Consider the following 22,281-nt stretch of genomic DNA (forward strand, 5'->3'; position numbering starts at 1 on the left):
TCCTCCTTTCAGTGATAGTGTGCATGGGCATCGGCTCCATTGTTCGATTGTTTTACCATAGAGGGTGAAAATGGAGTTAGTAAGAGTAGAATAGAGATGTTATTGCGTATGTATATAAAGTAAGAGAAAACTGCAACAGGTATAGGAACGCAGGTGGGCGCATGTGAATCTACAGCTAGACATGCCAAGGACAGATTCTTACTGGGTAAGTAACATGATCCGTTCGAGGCATGTGAGCAGTAGATCACATGCTTTGCATAGACTATACAGCAGTATTCTCCCAAAGCGGTGGCTAACCTGTTGCAGTGGTCTGAAAGAGTGTTCTAAGTACTGCTTGTCCTACATTAGCTGGTTGTCTCATTAACACATCTACACAGAAGTGCTTGGTGAATGTGTACGGTGTAGACCATGTTGCAGCTTTACAGATGTCAGCTAAGGGGGTGTTTCCTAAGAAAGCCATAGTAGCCATTAGTTTCCAAGTGGAATGAGCCCTAGGGGTTATTGGTAAAGTCCTCTTTGCTTTTGCATAGCAAGTTTGAATACATTTAAGTATCCACAGAGCAATACCAGATTTAGAAATAGGATTGCCTTTGTGTGGTGAAGCAAAAGCCACAAAGAAATGTTTAGTTTTACGAAATGGTTTTGTTCTTTCTATGTAATACAATAATGCTAGTTTAACATCTAATGTGTGTAGATCTCTTTCTGCCACTGAATCTGGTTGAGAAAAGAACACAGGAAACTTAACAGATTGATTGATTTGAAAGGCCATGTGATGCGGCCCCGTATCTTCCCCGCCCGGACTGAATCCTCCCAGAAACTTACCGCTATCGGACATAACTGCAAGCCCCTTAGGTCAGTCTCCTAAACACAAAACCCGTATCAGAACACCATGACGAGGAGACTCCCGCCCCTCTCTGTATTGCAGGATCCAATCGGAGGAAGCCGCCGACAGGAAACACTTCCTTCTGACCCCAGAAGTCCGACCCCGGAGGCAGCGACAGAACCAGTGAAAAACGGACGTGAAGCCCAGAACGCCGTCGGAGAATCGTGGCAGGACACTCGGACTGGAGGAGAAGACGGAGACAAGGCGAATCCCGAAGAAGACGTTTGGTCGGAAGATTGGCGGAGTCCCCTAGGAGGTGGCTGAAGAGCGGCCGCAACTCACTGGGAGAGTTGCGGCAGCCCTTGTGAGTACTAATAACACCCCTGAGAGTGCGCTAGGTGCTCGTTGTATATATTGTGTAAAGTTCCCTCCTTCTCTTAGGCACGAACCACATGGTATTAGCCCACTATCTTGCACTGTATTATACTTGTAAAGCACTCTCACTGTGTTGAATCCCTCCCTTCACTTACGCCCCGATCACTCTAGCTGTATATCCGTCCTTCGTTCCTTTTCCCGACCCCTTCCTTCCCTCACAGACCTCCTCTTCCCCTCCTCACTGCCATGGTATCGGTGAAAGGAAACTCACAGAGTTCCCTCCGAACTAACGGTACCTTCTTGTCTCTTATTGCCCTACGAGGTGCCTCCCCTACGTCGGACCCGGCCAGAAGGTTCCCAGGAACAGATTAGGACCCCCAACATCGGAGAAGACCTCGGACTATCCCTGGACATCACTATTACACCTCCTGTTCTTTTGACTCTTACAGTTAAAATAAAAAATCTGGCATAGCCCACTACATCCGGCCTCCTTGCCTGATTTTCCAGCCCGCCGCACACCCACCATCACAAGCCGATTCCACTTTGGGTAGGAATTTGGGGTTAGTGCAAAGGACCACTTTGTTTTGGTGGACTTGACAAATTGTTCCTCTATGGTTAGTCCCTGCAGCTCACCCACTCTCCTCAGTGATGTAACAGCAATAAGGAAAGCAACTATCCAAGTGAGAAATTGAAGTTTACATGTGTGCAATGGCTCAAAGAATAGACCCATTAGTCTAGTAAGGACAATGTTATGATTCAACACTGGAAGAGGTGGAAGTCTTGGTGGAATAACTCTTAAGTCCTTCCATAAAAGCCTTGTTAACGGGTACTCTGAAAAGGGACATATGCTGTCAGTTTTGAAGGTATCCAGCTATTGCAGCAAGATGTAAGTGTATGAATGTGCAATCTAATCCGGATTGCTGTAAGTGTAGTAAGTAACAAATGATATTTTGAATGGAAGCATCTAGCAGGTGGATATGGTTGTTGTTACTATATAAAACAAACTGCTTCCTTCAGCTGCGTAGCAAGCCCTTGTAGTAGGTCTTCTGGCCTCTTTAATGATATTCATACAGTCTGTTGGAAGGTTCAGATAGCCAAACTCTGATTTCAGGTGCTGGCTCGGTAGCTTGAGATCTTTGGGATGTGGAGGTCTTTCCTCTCCATGGCTCTGAGTGAGGAGACTGGGAGTGAGATGTAGTTTTTGATGAGGAACTACTGAGAGCCCCCTCAGGGTAGTGAACTAAGGTTGACAGGCCCATGTGAAAGCTATTTGGATCAGTGTGAGGGATGTTTGTCTGAGCTGCCGAACCACTAGTGGAATGAGTGGGAGAGGCAGAAAAGCGTAGGCAGATATCCCTGACCAGTTCATTCATAGTGCATTGCCTTCGTCAACAGGTCTGGATACCTGTAGGTGAAGTATGGGCATTTTGCGAACAGATACATCTGTGGAAAACCCCACATTTGAAAGAATGTAAGGAGAACTTGAGGGGGAAGTTCCCACTCGTGAATCTGTTGTCTCTGCCTGCTGAGAAGATCTATGATCTGATGGTTTAGTCCTGAGAGGTTTCCTGCCAGGAGATACATTTTGTGATGCATGGTTCACCTCTGAATGGCTTACGCAAGGCTTGACAGCTGGAAAGGGTGTGTCCCCCCCTCTTTCTTTATGGAATACATAGCCGTCATGTTGTCAGTGCGTATCAGGACAGTTTTGCCTGTAAGCGGAGTCTGGAGGGCTTTTCGCGCCAGAAATACTGCTAGCAGCTCTAGATGTTTTATATGAAGTTGCTTTTGCTTTTGCCTCCACAAACCTGGAATTGTGCCAGTCTGGAGATGAGCTCCCCAACCTGTGCGTGATTAGTCTGCTGTTAGTACGGTCTACGGAACTGGGTTAATGAAAGGCCGCCCTTTGGATTCCCCCACTGCAGAGCGCGATGGATGCGCGAGTCTACCAACATTAGATCTGACAATTGACCTTGCGACTGATTCCACTGATGTGCTTAGCATTCCGGAAGGGGGCGCGTTTGAAGTTTTGCATAGGGAACTATTATGATGTAAAATACCATCAATCCCATTAGTTGCATATATACTTGAGCTGGTAAGGACTGGTTGGGCGGAAATTGTGAAATTAGAGCCTGAATATTGCAGATTCTAGCTGCATTGGGACAGACAGGGGTCACTCAATACTCAAAAAGCTCTAAAGTAGGTTTGTGTGTTGGAGGGTTGGAGATGGGAGTTCAACGCATTTACTGTGAACCCGAGATTGTGCAGTAACTGTACTGTTATTTGAGTGTACTGGAGACACTTTGGGTAAGAACTGGCTTTGATGAGCAAATCGTCCAAGTATGGGAAAACATGAATAGGTCTTCACAGGTGAGTAGCGACTACTGCCAGGCCTTTGGTGAATACTCTGGGAGCAGTGGTGACCCTGAATGGAAGCACTTTGAACTGGTAGTGTTCTCCTGCTACCACAAACCTAAGATATTTGCGGTGAGCAGGATGTATTGGAATATGGAAGTATGCATCCTTCAAGTCTAGAGTAGACAAAGTTGCCTTGCGGTAGGAGTGGGAGAACTTGTTGAAGTGTCACCATGTGACAGTGATCCGAGTGAATATATTGATTTAACTCTTGAGGTCCAGGATTGGCCTGAGAGAGCAGTCCTTTTGGAGTATTAGATAGTCTAGGGAGTATATACCGGATCCTTGATATTGTAAAGGTATGTGCTATATAGCTCCCCATTTGCAGAAGAGAGTGAACCTCCTGCTTGAGGAGGTGTAGATGCTCTGGTGACCTTTTTTGTGAATGTGGAGGAATGTTTGGGGGATCGTTGGTAAGCTCCAGGCAATAACCAGATTGGATCGGTCTAAAGTTATTGTATGCCAAACCGGGAGTAATTGAGAGCCGTCCCCGACAGGTGTGGAAGGATCGGGGGAAGAGGTGGCAAGTCACTGTTTGTTGAGGGGGAGGTGCAGGTGTGAAATAATAACCTCTTCCCTTGCCATTATTGCCTCCATATCTGCTTAGAAAGTAACCTAACGAAGAGGCTGACTGACTGTTGCCTCTATAGGATGTTGAGGTGTTGTCTGTAGATATGCTTTTGGAGTCCCCCCCCCCCCCCCCCCTGTCGAAGGAGCGACAAAAAGAACCCTGATTGGATGGAGACTGTGGGGCTCCCATAGATTTCGCAACATTTGTGTCCTTCAACTTCTTAAGGAACTGTCTACCACAGGATCAAAGAGATTCTCTTTATCAAAAGGTAGATTTAAGATAGAAGCGTGGACTTCAGGTTTAAACACTGAAATTCTAAGCCAGAAATACCTTCTTAGAAAACACTGGTGTTGATTGCACAAGCAGCAGGGTCAGTCGCATCTAAAGCACAACTAATAGAAGTGTTTGAAATGAGTTTCCCTTCCTGAATTAGGGCACATGCCTTAGCCTTATGTTCATCAGGTAGAAATTGGAGCAATTGCTCCAATTCATCATAGTGCGCTCTGTCTAATCTAGCTAAGAGAGCCTCGGTATTGGTACTACGCCAGTGATTGGCTAGCTGTGCAGCTACTCTTTTTCCGGAGGTATCCATTAATTTAGATTCCCTGTCTGGAGGAGGGGCATCTCTGAGGTTTATGAATTTGCCCGTTTACGGGCATTAGAAACCACTAGGGAATCTAATGGTAATTGACCTTTGATATAAACTGGATCTGTAGCTGCAGATTTAGACTTCTTATCTATCTTTGGTGTAAGAATTCTTGCATGAACGGGATCTTTAAAAATGTCGTCTGCATATTTTAGCAAGCCCTAAGCATCAGTGTATGAGTGGATCTCTGGGAAGAGCTTAGTGTTTCAAAGAGAAATTCCTCCTCAAGTGACTCTTTATTAAGCTGAACTCCATGATATTCAGCCCCCCTATATATTAACTATGTACCCTACATTATCAGGTGGAGAGGGTTTTGTAGGGTATAAGTTTGAGCCATTATCTGCGTTTTGATCTGTATTATAATCATCCCATGCATCAGAACTCTCATCATCTACCCCATCATCCTGGTTGTCAGGTGATTGCAGTGGTGGTGAATTGGATATCAAATTTGGGTTAGGTGAGGAAGGAGGTGATAGAGGAAGAGGAGGAGGAGGAGGAGGAGGAGGAGGAGGAGGAGAGGTACGAGTACCAACATGTTTTCTCTTAAGAGGAATGTGATAAGTGTCCTGTTTCTGGTTTATGTTTTAATGGCAATTTTACATGAATATGTCCTGTTTTGGGATTGATGACCAGTTCCTTTTATTTCAGGTCCTGGTTTGAAGGCGGGATGTCAACATGATGCTCCTTTGATGGAGTAGGAGCTTTTTTTGTTTTGGTGCTAATATTTTTGGAGCAAATGTTTTCGGCGTCCAAGTGTTTGGATCCGAACATTATTTCGGTTTCAGTACCGAAGGGATTGTTACCAAAACATGCTTCGGTGTAGGTGCCAATGGTTTTGGCTCGGTGCCCAAATGCGGCCAACTCTATCCAGAGCCAGAAGGCTTTAATATTTATTTTGGTGCCAGGCCCGAAGGCGGGGCGTTCGAAACATGGTCTCGGTGCAGACCTATGCCAAAAAGCAGAGGAGGGACCAAAGCCTTTTTCTTGGACAGAAGTAGAGTTTGGGGCAGGGGAGGATTGGTACTCAAGGTACGCGGACCCTGCAGGATGTCTTCGTCCAGGTCGAAGTTTACTTCTGACACAGAAATGTGTTCTTCAGCTGCTTGAGCATCAAAGACATCGTGTTCAGAATCTTATGAGACGAAATCTGGAGCAGAGCTGCTGTTTTGTTGCATTTCGTGACATCGAGCCCGATGGTCACGGAGCGTCTTCTTTAATTGGAAGGATCTGCACGCGTTGCAGTCTTGTTCGTCGTGCTACGGGGAGAGGCACAAGTTACACACTTCGTGCGAGTCAGAGCGCTATTTCTTGGCTTGGCACCACGCACAGAACTTAAATGGAGTCCGTTCCATCGACTGAGCTGGCCTGACATGGCTAGGCCCAACGGCCTTCCACGAAGTTTCAGATCAAAAGATTATTCTGAACAATACAAGGAGAATGGAAAACGCGATTGAATAACAATACCGATGAGGGTAGGTATTGTGCACCGATGGGAACCCGAGAAACGGTGTTGAACTGGAGATGGCGGAAAAAAAACTAACAATGGAGCCAATGCCCATGCGCATTATCACAGAAAAGAGGAGTCACCCATCTTGTGACTTGGAAAGACTTCTTCGAAGGAAGTAAAACAATGTGCAAACATTCAGAACCAACACTAGATGGCAGGAGTGTGCAAAGCATGTGAACTACAGCTCACATGCCTCAAACACAATTTTTCAAAGTATATTATTTCAGAATTTGTAAACTATTGATTCCACTCACACTGGCATTCAATTTCATTAACAAAACATTTTTGGTTTTCCAGAGCTCATACATCAATGCAAGATTAATTCATGCAGTGCTGAACAAAAACAAATTCAACCATGAAAATGTGTCATATGTAATACTTCTTTAGAGGCTACAAAAAGTATTCTCGTCATAGCTTGAAAATTGCCTTTCAAAAATGTTCCTTACTAGTTTTTGTAGCCAGTTCCAGAATGTACTTGAAGTAATATATAAATATATAGGCACCAACTCGTAATCCTCCCCGCTTAGAACGCGGAATCACGGGCGCAGACCAAACTTTTTTGCAGCATTATTTTTATTTCAGTTTCGGGCGTTCAATCGTGTGTGTGTGTGTGTGTATATATATATATATATATATATATATATATATATATATATATATATATATATATATATATATATATAAAATCTTGTGATTCCAAAGGGTCTTTAAATAAGCCAGTGGACATGAGGTCCAAATATCAAACTATGAGACTAGGTTTAGATTGGAAATATGTATGATTTATTGTTTTACTTATCCTAAACTTCAGTCACATTTACCCACGCCAATCACTCTAAGCAACTCCTTACAATCACTCACAGTGACACAAGGGGTATGGAAACCAGAGCATGGACACAACATCGAACTAGTAAAATAGACTAATGTTACATTTTAGACACCACACATTCTTTATGAAATAAAAAACAAATGGTCTATGTCCTCGAACGATATTTGAGTGTCCAAATCTAATAAGGCTACCCTGAACATACAGTCAATAACTCCATTAATTTCCCCAATGTTTTACATTTTAAATACAATAAAAGTACTCCAATTTAAAACATTTCGTTTCGGTGCTAAAGGAGTTATCAGTTCTTGGTTCCCATTAGCAAGAAGCTGCACCACCAGGAAAATATATGAATGAGTGCAAGCATCCCTCTGAGGCTCCAGTCATGTTTTCTATTAAGTATAACTTAAAGGTCTTAGTAATCAGGCAAAATAGGATCATATGAAAGTATTCCCCTTTACTCAAAAAGGATCCTGTCCTATGGGACTCTTAATTATGTTTATAGACTACGAGTAATTATGATACCAAAAAGACCACTTCGTTATTAACCCAGGTTATACATGTATTATTTTAATAAAAAGAAGTCAAAATATTTTTACAGCCAGCTGCAAGGAAGTAATTGTGCCACACCACTGTGATAAACAAGTTTTAGGAAAGGCGGATGGATGGGTAGCTTCACTCTACCTCAGAAATAATTGGACGCTACATTTTGAATATAACATTTGAGGAAACCTAGAACCAAATAATGAGTGAGCTCTTCCCCGCTACCCTTCTATTTTCCTATATGGATATAGGAAATATACTTGGCTGTATGACAATTGCTAACATTTGTTGTAAACCTCAAATCAATATAGGGGGTGTCAGAGCTAAAGCCAAAACCCGGGAGAGGAGTTTAATCACATATTTACAGCATTTTACTAAATTTGTTTTAGCGGTTCCCAGAAGCACCAACCGTTTTTACTATTCTTATAAAACATGACCAACAGTGAAGGAGGGTCTTACCAATAGTACTTTCACTAGAAAATAGTAATTAAGGTTTTACATCACTCAACTCTTTGCCAAATGCTAAAGGAGTAAAAACAATATATTTGTCAGGATCTCAAGCATTGGCTGGTTCAATTATGAAATTTTGTTTGCTCGGTTCCATGCCTAGTGAGGATCTAAATGGGAATTAAGAAAAAAGTAAATGTAATTCACTTCTCTGGAACGCACAACCACACTGAACACTCCAGCTGTTACCGGCTGCCCAATTCTAGTTTATATTGTTTGACATTTTTGTTAGCAGCATAGTGGGGAAACTGCAATTACCCATCAAGAGGGTGCATGTGAAGCTTGTAAAAGACCATTATACAAGCTTAAGAATTAATTTAGGTAATTAGTGGGAATTTGTTTTTGTTTCTTCACACAGTTTAAAACACACTGATCATTTCCAATTAAATGTAAAGTTAAAAATTAACAGAAAAGAAGGCTAGCATACGTTTACAACAGAAAAACCTATTAATAATTAGCCAAACCCCACACAGAAAGAATGGTGCAGAAAAACAAATTTTCATTTGACATCTACCACGTAGTTAGTTAAAATAAGTAAAACACAAAATAGGCTGCCCAATTAATGTGTTTTTCAGGAGGTATTTGTGGGGAAGGTGGAATTTCTATTAGATGGATATTAGAGACTATGCAAAACAGTGCAGTTACATTGGAGAGAGGATACTAAGGGGTTGGGGGAGGCTGAGTACGAGGCAGCAATCACAAGGTTCAATACCTGGAGGGCCAGTTGATGAGGGAAGGTGTCTCACCGTCTGAATCTTTCTTGAGAAACCACTCTGGTGTGGATTTCCCCGAGTTGCTACAGTACACAAAGAATAACACCTCTTATATTCTCAACAAAACAAAAGAATCGACATTCACATTTGACACTTTCCTATGTTGCTTGCATAGCTCTTAATATAGAATTTACAGTAATATTCGCCACCACTTGAGACACTAGATCCAAGGGTCAAGGCGGGCAAACCATTTTCGGTCTCGCCTGGCGATGCAGGTCGAAAGCGATGTCGCCAGCGAGATCTATTGTTATCTACTTGCCTGCGAAGTGGTACAGACAGGGGCACGCGCAGGGCTTTGGTGATTGTGGTCAGTGGACGCGCTTGTGAAGACGCGCTGCACACACGCACCAGCAGCCCCCAGCCGCGCACACACTCACCAGCAGCCCCCAGCCAGTGCACGCGTACTCGTCTCCTTAAACGAGAGCATGGCATGCTTTTGCTAAAACAAAATCGCCATACTACATGCCGCGCTACACCCGCTAATAGTATCAACATGCATCCGGTGAAGGCTTCCGCTCACTTCTTAGATACCCAGCTCACGATCCAGTGCATACACCAAAGCTTTTCCACAAAAGTTAACATGCGCCCACATCCAACTCGCAGTTTCTCAAAAAGCAACCTACACTACCACACCAGCATTTCCAGCATTGCACTACTACCATCAATTGTTTTTTCCAACTTTTATAATCTATCGAATTGGTGTCCTATTAAGCTCTACATGAAACGTACATTATGATGCACAGCCATTTCAATATATAGACTCATGATCCCAAGATTGTGAACATTCTAGGTTGGTACGGTCTACATAGAACAAACTACAGCAATTAATTGAGACCACCAATCACTTAAGGACACACCCTATATTTCTGCACCAATAGCAGGCTTCCCCTTTTGTATTTTTTTAAAAGCATCTCAGCAACAGCATCAAAAATTCAAGTACATTCAAATAAACGGCTCTCATATGAGATGATAAATACTCTATAAATATGTGAGCACCTAGCCTTCCAGCATGGATAACATGGACTATGCTACTGTTTACTTTTGCATCTTCTGGATCTCCCATGCATCAGACAAGGTCACTAACAACCAGGAAGCAAAACAGTCAATTTTTCCCCAATGGATCACAGAGAAATGGTCAACACTCAAATCTGCATTAACTAGGGAAGAGTGTAGCTATTGTGCACTTTCTGATTGGATGGCACACAACAGCGCTAAATCTACCCTCAATCTAGACATGTCCAAAAAGTCTTTAATAAAGCAATATTTTAATTATCAAGAATTTCAACAATATGCAGTGGCCAGGTTGGCAACCCCTCCTTCTCAACACCCAACGGCTAGCTTTCCTAATTGTTTGAAACTGAAGTTCTCTAATTATGTAGATCCAACTCAGGAGGACCAGTTTCCCTTAGCAATGGAATCCACGCTCTTAATTCAGTACGCTTTTCTGTTAAAGCCATTATGGAGCACCAAATCTCTGCAGCTCAGCTGTCCAATACACAATCTTCAATGATTGGGCACCAATATCTCTGCCTCTGTGCTATCCACTCTAAATTACTCCCAATTGTTGAGCAAGATCCAGGGGATACAAAGTACATTTCAGACTGATCTCAGCTGCCAAGTGTCACAAATACTCAGGTTATTTTTTGGCAGGTGAATTACCTGCTCATTACCTTCGAGGCTGGCTTTCAGTCCAACAATACAAATGACCCCATTTCGGCCTTACCCCTTTATTTGCAAACGTGCTCCCATGGTAGCTGACAAAGACTTGCAGTTTAGAATGCTCACCATCATTCAACAGGACAGAACCAGAAACCTTTTATACCTGGGCTCTGTACTCTTGTGTACACGGATCTTATGGTTCCCACCTTTATATATGAGCAAATGATAATCCATTTATGGCCTAATCTGAGAATTACATCTATCAACATTGTGACGGTGCACTGTGCATCCATGACCTGACCTCCAAAGTCATTGTCTAGAGCACAACTCAGACAAATCCGAAGTGATGGAAGTCCAAGGCAAATACGACCCCCAGGAATTGCTGTCTGGCAGTAGAGCAGCCCTAAACCACACCATTGATATGCAGCATTGCCTGCAATGGGAGGGGTGAAACAGTGAAATCAAATTTGAAACTATCACTTAAACAATGCAATATCCCACAAGGGCTCACTCCATAGAGCCCAAAGACCTGCTGCACTGCACTTTGATACTCACCTGGACTATTGCAACTCTGACCTGCTCTTACACTTGAATACATTTCAGAACACAGTAGTCCGATTAAGACGTGCCCCCAAATGTTCTTAATTGATTCTGTTACAGAGGCCAGTAAGCAGTGAAAGCAGGGAGTGACAAACCGTAGTTATTAAAAGACCTACTTAAAGTAAGTTTTAAGGGAAGAATACGTTTGTCAGGGGCGGATATTGCACATATTTAAAAGCCAAAAGCAACCATCATGCCAAACTGTAGTAGTATGCTGTGCAAATTAAATGTAATATGTAATCAAAGATTATAGAGATGCATGAAGTTGTGCGGAAAACAATTTTGTTCCCATGTTGATGAATCCCTCCTGGGGAACGCCATTTGAGTAGAAAAATTGCCCTAAAATTTATTTGTTATTTTTAGAATCAGTTTCTTTAATGCCTACCTTTATGTCTATCCTAAATCGTCCTCTTTATTGCTGTACTCTGCACACACAGTTCTCCCTCAACTAATTTTTTTCCTTTACTTTTTACTACTGACTAGACCTTTGTATCACTAGTCCTCACTTTAACCTTTGAACCTGCGCCCTCTTCCTCTTGCACTACTACTACGTCCTTTACTACAATTATCTTTGCACATAGATAAGTGCCTATAGTGGAGGACGGAACAGTGAAGTCGAGAACCTTGGTTTAAGGGGATTAATATGCATTGTCTCCAATTAATGGAGATCGTGAGTATTCGTTCATTATCACCAGCAGGTGATGTCTATTGTCGAGTGGACTGAATAATAAATGGCTATTCTCTTCCATGCATGCTTTGGGAGTTCTGACCTGTTCAAGGTGTGGGGATTAGTTTTTGTCGAAAGGCAGTTGCAATGATGACAGGCCTTTAATTTCTTTTCAATCCAGTCATCAAGATTAGGAAATCAGACTCTGTCTCAGTGAGTGTATTTTGTTGCAACGATTCCACAATGTCTTTCATGGCCACTTCAATTATTTTCTGTTGCAGACTCTACAAAATAAGAATTTGACCCTTGCAGGATAATAATTCCTGTGCTATGAACAGTTAATCTTTGACATTTTTGTATTGTTGATATTCAACATCATTTTCTGAGTGGTCTAGTGTGTTGGTTTCAGGACTGATCTGTAATTCTATCCTTCAACTTTAGCCTTTCACTATCATGGCACGTGGCAGTGATAACCTGGGCTAACGAAATGGCAGCTGGTGCATTTGATTTTACAATGAAATTGGCATAGGCTTCAGCCGCCTTGGATGGAGTACCATGACCTTGCATAGGCACTCGAATACTCAGCAGGGTTCTGATCCTTCCTTGGACCATGCACAATGGTATAATTGTACTCTTGTAATCACAGTCCCCATCGCTCAAAGAGAATAGGCATTTTGGCTTTCCAAATATAGTCAGTAAAACTTGATAGTCAGTTATCAGTGTAAAAGGTTTTCCATACAGGAATAAATGGAAATGGTTCAAAAACCCATACCACAACCAAGCTTCCTTTTCAGGTTGCAAGCACTTTGTTTGGGGCAAACTTCTACTTGCATATGCCATTGAGCATCAGGGTGTCCACAATGCTGTGTAAGGATAGTGCCTAACCAGACGGCCTCATCATCAGCACCCTCTGTATCAAGCTTTGAATTGAAGTATGTAATTTCAGTAGCATTTTCAATTGCTTGTGTCATTCTTTTAAATCTTTTCTCCCATTCATGTAGCCAATTAGATGAAAGTTTTGTATGCATCTGGAACAGTAACTGGCAATGACAAGAAATGAAAGCACCTTAGAAACACCTTGTGTGTGGGGGTAGGAGATCAGCATTTGACAGCGCATGTACTATGAGGACTGGGTGTCATACCCCAATCAAAATATACAGCCATAGAATTCTAGCTTTTCCTTTTTAGGCACAGCGGGCATACATGATTTACCCAGACCAGGATCCATCATTTGTCAGGACTCAAACATGGTTTCCCAGGTTACTAAGTCAACAGCACTGGCCGTTAAGCCACGTCTCCCCTTCCCTCATTACAGGCTGGCTGATCAGAAAGCAACTAAGAGCGTTTTGTCAACACAATCATGGGCCCAGGGCTATATCATTTTGAGTTGGGAAGCCTCTAACACCGCTGGCGCAATGGAATTTGGGGGGCAGCCACCCACAGGGCAGACTGCCCCCAGGTATTTTGGGGCCGTGGAGTAGGCAGGCGACTGCTCAAGGGTTGGGCGATTTTGGGGCTACTTCTGTAGGCCAAGGGGTTTATAGACTGGAATTCTGTAGGTTCCAGATACCATTTTGTTGGTAACACTGTGGCTGGCACCAAGGTAAAGGTTGATTCTGCAACTATTTGGTTATTCGTGCAGCGTAGTTAGATTTCAAGTTTTTATGCTGCTCATGGTCAGCGAGAGTGTTGCTTACCATGATGGCCTTAGCCAGCGATGAGACGGTGGCCCAGGCTATGCAGCTGCTGGAGGCTGTGGGGCGCTTGGACCTCCTCTCGGAAGGGGAACCGCATCATGACTGCTGCCCCATAAGGAAGGCCGCGACGGGGGGTCATGACGTGTACTTTTCCCACCAGACTCAGAATGTGGAATTGCCCTGGTAGGTAAAACAGGGTCGCTCTCAAGTCAGGAAGGCAGCAACAGGTGCAATGGGGACAGCAAGGGAGGCGGCAGGAGGTGCGGGCCGGTGAGCGTTCGCAGCTGAAGTGCAGCCTATGCAGGAGGAGGCCCTTGTTGAGAGTTCTGACTCGGGAGAAGGGTGAGGCCTCACACTCTGTTGCGATAGGCGGGGCCACCGCGTACGCTAGTTTGGCCCCAGGCAAGGGGAGAAAAAATGAAGCACCTGTGGGCCAGGGAGGCATTTTGTATGCATGCAGGTACACACTGGAAGAGGAAGGTGCTCGGCGTGACAGGATAGTGTTGGATGCATTAGAGCAGGGGTAGGACAGGGAGGGCGAGGCGGCAAGAATTAGATTTCAGGCAGGTTTACCAGGAGATATTGTTGGAGAGTGGGAATACTCAGGGGTTGGAGAATAAGGCAGTCTGGGTTGGAACAGACTGTGGCAACTGGAATCCCATAGATTGGGACACCGGCGCCGGGCTTGGCAGGGCATTAGCGGGGAGCGGGGTGAGGGCAATATGGCCCAACAGAGGGCAGCGGTCAGGATGGCACAGGAGAAAGTGTGGGGTGAATACCCCTGTATAGGAGGCAGGGCATAGCAGAAGGGGAGAAGCAAGCACTCCTTCAAGTGGGCTCCTATAGCAGTAGCAGCTGCTGAGCCATGTTGGAGCGAGGATGAAGGGGAGGACCAAGGTTGTAGTACAGAGGGCATCTTTGGGGCACATGCACGTCTATCTGTAGTAGGCAATGTTACCAGGTCCTTTTGAAAGTATATTGTAGGGAAGGTAAAGGGGGGCTGGGGCAAGGAGGGATGAGAGCCGAAACAGGAGACTTGGCATTGGGCCGGGAGGAGTGTAATGTGGGGGATGGCGCAAGTGAGGGCCGGAGTTGTCAGTTGTGGGAACATACTAGCACACCGGACCGATCTTATAGCTCACAGGTCGCTGTAGAGCCAGTAGTAGGAGACTCAGCAGAGCTCTGTAGGACTCAGCGGCAAGAGGTGAAAAGAAGGCTCAGCCCCGTACAGCTAGCTGTAGGGCGACAGTGGACTGCAAAATCACTGCCATAGGAAGGTCTGCCACAACCTCAGTGGTGCAACGAGACGGAGGGTGGAATACAACTCCTGACAGTACTATTCTAAAGAGGAGTAGGGCTGTGCCAGCAGATAGGCTGGGAGAGCAGTATAAGCCCCCCCTCAGCATATGTGGTAACAAAATGCAACAGTGCAACAGGATATAAGTGTACTGGAATTTGATGAAGAGTTTCGAGGAGGGGGAAGTGCATGACGATTAGGTGAAACTAGTAGCGGGGGAGGGTAGGCAGCTACACAAAGGGAGAGGGGTGCCACTTCTCATTCTGGCTGTATTGTCTTGCAGGTGGCAGGTTCCTGAAACACTCAAGGCGAATGTGGTGGAACCCACCGGAGACCGTAATTGGCGAAATGGCAGGCCCATGAGAGGCCACCCACTTTGGCACCAGGTAAGACAACAGTACATACACCCCTGCAATGGTATCAGTGAGAGTGGAGGCGAATGCACCTCAGAGTAGCGGGGAGGCCCGCTTGAGCAAAGGTCATTATGTAATAGATACAGGTGTGGGTACACACGATTACACATGGGACAAATGCCAGAGTAGTTACGGCAAAATAGGGCTGGACTCTGGTAAGGAAAAAGTGGGGTTAACTGTCAAAGGGTCCAGCAAACACTTAGACGATGAGAGGGATGCCATAAATGATAGCAAGACAGATAAGTTCGAGTGTAAAGCGCTGAAAGCTAAGAAACTCCCTTTTTTGGGGACATCAAAGCAATCCAGAGCGCATCTAACGGCGGCCACTAAAAAAAATATGGGAAGGTGAATATGTTGAAATTATGAAATTGCTGCACAGGGAGCCAAGATCAAACGAAGGGTCCAAAGAGGAAGAATTTCAACTATCCAGCTGCCCAAGGTCCCAGTCACTATTTACGGCAGCTTTCCTCACTTATGATAGTGTATACTGCGAAAAGTACCCGGAGAGGTTGTTTGCAATATTTAAATATGTGGATATGATTAGAAAGGCCCAAATCAATTACGGTGGTTATGCATGGGTACAGTACGATGAGTTTAGGGCCAGCATGGCATTTGATAGAGGCTCAATGAGGCAAAATTGACAAGACCTATGACCGCATCCAATGGGCCCTGCTAAGTTAGGTAAAACTATTTTTACAGCAAGCTATTTGCAGATTGTATATCGCCCCATTCAGGGACGCCCCACCCAAGGGAGGGGAGGGGTGTTGTGTAGAGGCCAGGCCAACAATTTCAGCACCTACTGGGATTGTGTGCAGGCAGATCAGCCTTTTATTTGTGTGCTTTGGTACGGGGTGGGACAGGCCTCCTCGTGGCAGGGTCAGCAGCAGGGAGCAGAAGGGACAGGCAGGGGGATACAGTTCAGGAAGGGGAGGACAGGGACCTGTGGGGAAGCACTTATACGCCCATTAAGCCAGACAGACTGGGTTTTTTGCTTGCAAGATTTGACAGACTGGATGAGGGTCAGGCTTTACTGCAGGGTTTACATAAGTTTTCGGACTGGGGTACCAGGGGCCAAAAATGAGATGCTTGCAAGTCTACTTGAAATCAACAAGTGAGCACAGGCAGGTAGTGAGGGACAAGTTACTTAAAGAAATTAAAGGCAGGACGGCGGGACCTTTTGAGGATTGGCCAATGGAGGACTTGGTGTCCCCTATCGGGATGGTTCCTAAGAAGGAAACAGTTCAATTTCGACTTATTTAACACCAGAGGGCCAGTCAGTTAACGACTTTATTCCTGAGGAGCAGGTGACTATCACATACTCGTTTGTAAACATGGCCTTATCTCTGGTGGAAAAAGCAGGACAGGGCACTGATGGCAAAGAAAGCTATTTAGTCTGCTTTCCGTTTGTTTCCAGTACACCCAGCCAACTTTCAGCTGTTGGGTATACAGTTTGAAAGGGAACAGTACATGGATAAAGGACTGCCTGTGGGCTGCTCCAGATCGTGCTCCCTGTTTGCATGCTTCATCAGTTTTGCGATGGCTCTTTATCAAATGTACAGGTCATGTCAATGTGGTGCACTACCTTGAGGACTTTTTTTTGGGGGGGGGGGGAGGGGGGGGGGGGGGGGGGCTCCACTACCACGTACTGTAAGCAGGCACAGTCAAGTTTTCAGGATCTGATGGGGGACTTGAGGTGCATTTTGCAAAAGAAAAGACAGCGGGCCCACTGCAGTGATCTCATTACACTAAATAAACATTGACTCTGGTGTAATGGAAGCCAGGTTGCCTGAAGATAAGAATCTATCCATGCAACAACTGCTGGACTATGTAGGAGAAAAATAAAGTCGAAGTGCAGGTTTTGTTGGAGCACTTGAATTTTGAACACAGGGTGGGGAGAGCGGAAAGGACTTTTTGTAGGAGACAGAGTTAGCCTCTTTCAGGGCTCTCAATGCTGCATCATATACCTGAGGATGTGAAGAGCTTTTCTGCACTCCTTCAATGATATTCCCTTAGCATCAATGGCAAAATTCGACTGGGACTCAATTTTACTGACAAGTCAAGTGACATTGGTTATGGCCTACACTGGAAAGGGGACTGGTGTGCAGAGAAATGGTCCCAGGTTTGGAAACCAGGTGGCTGCAGTATTGCCTTTTTGGAATTTCTCCCTTTGCTTGTTGTCATGGTAATGTGGGGTGACCAATTCCAGCACAAAAAGGTTGTTTACAGCGGACAACATGTCGGTAGTGCAAGTCATTCACAGGCAGTCAGCAAGTGTCTCGCAGGTATTGAAGTTAAGTAGAGTCTTTGTGTTCAAGTGTCTACAGTTGGATATGGTGTTTTGAGCTCGACATGTGCCAGGGGTGGACAATGACATTTCGGATGCTTTGTTTCACAGTGGGAGAGATTCCATGGACTGGCCAGCGAGGCGGACAGTGTCTGGACAAGAATCCTGCAGCACTTCTGGACAGTAGGAGAAAAAGGATGGAAAGTAGCAGAAAAAGGATTCTTCAATTGGTAGCGGAATCGTCCGCTGTATCTACAAGAGCAAATACTCACAAGCTTGGGTAGAGTTCTTGGCGGGGGCATGACAGATAGGACGCATAAGTCAGGGTGGATGACTTAGTGCAATTCATGATGAGATTGATAGAAAAAGGACCGCCCAGGGTCACTATTTCTGTGAAGTTAGCGTGTATTGCATTCATGGGTAAGGTGTGGTGGGCATTGTGCCTTCTGCAAGTGAGCTGGGGAGAACGATTCTGGATGGGTGGTCAAGGGAGAGGTGTCAGTCAGGTGGCAAGAGGAACCCTTTGACGCTGAGCATATTGTCCAGGATGTTTGCAGAGTTGCCAGGTATTTGCAGTTCAGACAGACAGTTCTGTTTTACACACTAAAAGTTGTGGGTGTTCTTTGGTGCGTTCAGAGTCTCTGAGCTATTGGAGCATAAGGGGAGCTGAGGGTTACTCTGTGAGGAAGTTTGTGAGGGTAGAGCAGGGCTATGGGTGTGGCTACAGAAGTAAAAAATGGATCGGAGGGGTCAGAGTAAGAGCGTTCTATTAGCCGCTTATCCCAGGGGACAACTTCTGCCCCGTACAGTAGGATCAGTCACTGAAGCGGCAGGCTGTCCACAGGAGCAGGACAGTGTTTCAGCACTTGGATAGGAAATCGGTCTCTAGTTTCCAGTTACTGGCAATCTTGGTCAAAGCGTTAGCGTGTGTTGGGCTAGATGCTCGGGCTTCAGGACCCATTTATTCAGAATCCGGTTGGCTACAGATACTGGTAGGGGATTGGAGAGGCAGTAAAGAAAGGATCATGGGTTTGGGACGTCGGTCATCCAACTGTTTCCAACGTTATGTTCATGCTTAAGAGATCTGCTAAGTAGCAAACAGGTTGTCATATTTTGTTTTCGTCTTTCAGGTTCTGTTCCTGGCCCATGGGAGATGGATTTTAATATATGGATTGTGGGACACTCCTTAAAGTGGGCTGAGGGGCAGGCAAAGTCCAGCGCTCACAAGTCAAATTTGGTGTTTAACATTGGCATGCACACCATCTCCTGGCACAGGAAAGGGTGGGGGGATGCGTTCGAAAGAGTTATTGCCTTTTTTGAACAGATTGTTGGAAGGTGGCAAGTGCCCCGATATATTACTCCTACATTTAGGAGAGAACAATCTGGCAGTACAGAAAGGGCTAGTATTGGTAAAGGGCATAAACAGAAAAAGAGGCACCTCCACTTTCTCTGGTGGGGATTGGCAGACAAGTTGCCATCGTTTAACAAAGTTTATTCTTGTTGAAGGCGACAATTCAGGCTGAAAGTGAATGGGTATATTAGTTAAAGCCTGGATGTTCAAGGTTATGTAGGAAGTCTACTCCAGTAGGAGATAGTTGTAGTAAAGAGTTGGGGTGTTTAAAGGGCACAGTTACAGTTAAACAGACCTGGAGCGGGTACAATATTACTGTACTAAGAGGTTGTAAGAGGAGGGAGATTTTAGGGTAGGGGTAGCTTAGTATAGGTGAGTTCATTTGTATAGTGAGGTTTTAGCTATGTGAGGCAAAGGCCTAGGTTGTTTTGTGATTTGCACCGGGAAAAAGCATTTACAACACAGACAGAACTATGCAGTGCCATTACAAAGCAAGCACTCCAAGGAACGCATATTTACCAAGTCTTCCGTTACAGCGCAAGTTGTTACGATTTGCTTTAGGGAACGCATTGTTGGATTTTAAATCCAATACATTCCCTATCGTTGCAGAGACTGGAGTTAGAAGAATAAAATATACTATTCCAAAGTCCAGTGCTTCCCTAAGGCAAGACGTTGTAACTACTTGCGTTTTAATGAAACACGTGGTAACGACGCGTTCGTTGTATTGCCCGCGTTGTAGAAGGTATGCATTTTTAAAGCATGCATGAATACTTCATACATCCAATAAATAAAGGTCTAAAATACAACAGAACGAACGGGAAACTTTGTATTTTATCATATTACAGCTGGTTTAAAAAACTGTGAAAGTGAGTTCAGTTAACCAAATCTGGAGCTATGCAGGGACCATTCTTCTCATCACCATGAGCCTAGTGCTTCCGGCGGGTGAGCGGTGTATCCCGAGTGGGTGAGTACAGGGTGCCTCACATTAAAGTCAGACCTATTGATAATACCTAGGATTCTTTATCCATCAATAGATTTGATGCTCTATGCAATCCTCCAACCTCACTCCCCAGACTCTATGTTTTTGTGGGTTTCGGTTTAAAAAGTCTTGGAATCTTTTGGCCTGCTATCGAACGTGATTCATAAACTTCCAAAACTGGTTGGGGATTAAAGTTCAGCAGTGAAGCGGTCAGCCTTGATGAGGGTGGGGAAAAGGGGCGGTGTTTAAAATTGCATGCTCAGCTGCACTGAACTGATTTATGTTAAAAAAAAAGCCTGTTCTCAAAAATGTGCTCTGGAATTTCAAGATAAACACTTAAGCACTAACACATGAGTATCATGGGGCGTCTTGGCGAGCATTAGGCCACTCAACTTTTGAATGGCCAAAGTAGTAAAATAATAATTACTTTATTTATGAAATGTGGTCGTATAAAGTTATGTAACAATATAACAATTCTTTTAAAGATGAAATAGTAGATTCTACCCGAGCAGTTTTAGGCACGTCGTCATAAACAGTATGAGTTACATTCACGTAGCAGAGGAACTCCGCGTATTACATACAGAATCACATTCTATAATTTGTAGAGGATTTAAAAAGGTGTCATGAATGGCAAGGTCCACTTGTGTCCTGAAAGACAGGCATACACTCCATGCGAGTGGGACCAGATATTGTGTTGGCTCAAAGCCTTCTCGAGTTCCAGCCACAAGATATCTGAAAGACTCTGTCTCTTTATGTCTCGCCTGAGACAGCACATGAATGCATGTGCTCTAGCTTGCAAGATATTTTGTTTAGTAAAAGGTAGTTCGAACCTACAAGTGCTTGCCATTCATTGGCTGGTAACTCATTTGTTGACTCCCAATTGACCAGAGTGTTGCACGTTCACTTCCTCTTCTTTCATTTCTCCCTTCCATGGAGCATGAGCTAAGTACGGACTGCTACATTTGGATTAGTGCTATGACCCGCTCAGAGCTGACTGTCAGTGCTTTCTTGTTTTAGGAAGAAAACAGAAAAACAGTAAACATCCCTCCTCATTACGGACTTTCCTGTCCTACTCTGAGCCTAAAGACAAAGACCACCTCCATTAGCTGCTGATATCAAGGTTTGCTTTACACTGCTCTCTGTTGCAGTCCAACCACATTTTTTCCACCATACAACCTCCCAACTGCCTGAATATTTAAGGTAGGACATAATGGGAAGGGAATAGGTTTAGCCGGCTAAAAACAAAATACAAAATAGTTGTGCGAGTAAATTGGTTGATAAATAGAGCATTGTATTGGGAGGACCGGATGGTTGTATGCAAGATAGACAGATGAATGGAAAAGGAAGAGAATGAGTGTGAGGAGGGTGTAACTGATGGGCGGGGAAAGGCGGGATGGACGTAACTGCAAGATAAATAGTCGGGAGGAGGTGAAGGCCTGCAGGAAAGAATATAAGGCTATTACCATCGCCCGTAAGGAGCTCCTCAGGAAGGAGGCTTGGCAGGAATTACTTGATCCCTCCACCCTGAAGAGCAGCACCAAGTTCTGGGCACTGGTTAAAAAACCCTTTTTAACCGATGACCCCTGTAATGAACTTGCTTGCTGCATAACTAAAGCAGAATGGGAAAGCCACTTCAAAAGCCTGTACTTTCTAGAGGGTGCTGGTACTAGTGCTCCTGCCCCACTTCTGGGGAGCAGTAATATAACATTTGAAATAAGCGAGGTTCGGGTTGCCATCTTGGGTCTTACAGCCAATAAAGCACCAGGTCCCGATGGAATTCCGCCGGACCTTTATAAATATGATCCAGCTTTCTGGGCTCCAATTCTGGCTGCTGTATTTAATGCTGCGGCCAGGGTAGGCTGTCCGGAAACGTGGGGATTATCAACTATAGTCCCTATCTTCAAGAAAGGTGACAGGGGAAGTCCTCTTTGTTATCGACCAATATCCCTTATCGATTCACTGGTTAAAATTATGGGGAGAGTTTTACTTCAACGTCTAGTAAGCTGGGCGACCGATAATAACATTATGCCAACTTGCCAATATGGTTTCTGTGAAGGCCGCTCTACCATAACTCAGTGCCTTAATTTGTTTCTTATTTTGAATAAATACACTGTTGTTCAAAAGGGAGTAATTCATTTAGCCTTCATGGATCTGTCGTCAGCCTTCGACTGTGTCAACAGGGGGAGGCTATGGCAGACCATGAGGGACAAAGGCGTGGACATGGGGATTGTGGACTTCCTTGCGGACCTACATAATGATACAAAAGCCAATGTGAGGTTCTCAGCGAATGGGGAAACCACAGGCAAGTTTAGCACCAACAAAGGAGTACGGCAGGGGTGTATTCTGGCCCC

General features: G+C 44.6%; 1 protein-coding gene across 28 annotated transcripts in view; it reads right to left on the bottom strand.

Moving 5' to 3' along the window:
* SVIL (supervillin) overlaps positions 1-22,281 on the bottom strand; it is an 807,080-nt gene that overhangs the window by 398,456 nt on the left and 386,343 nt on the right. For 15 of the 28 annotated variants that reach the window (XM_086941573.1, XM_086941574.1, XM_086941577.1 and 12 more), the window contains one exon: positions 8,923-9,006. The exons of the other annotated variants lie outside the window; for them this stretch is intronic. In XM_086941573.1, the coding sequence (XP_086797699.1) occupies positions 8,923-9,006 (84 nt within the window). The remainder of the gene's footprint in view (positions 1-8,922; positions 9,007-22,281) is intronic. 28 annotated transcript variants of the gene reach the window in all.

The sequence above is a fragment of the Lissotriton vulgaris genome, chromosome 10, assembly GCF_964263255.1.
Source record: "Lissotriton vulgaris chromosome 10, aLisVul1.2, whole genome shotgun sequence".
Taxonomy (NCBI): Eukaryota; Metazoa; Chordata; class Amphibia; order Caudata; family Salamandridae; genus Lissotriton; species Lissotriton vulgaris.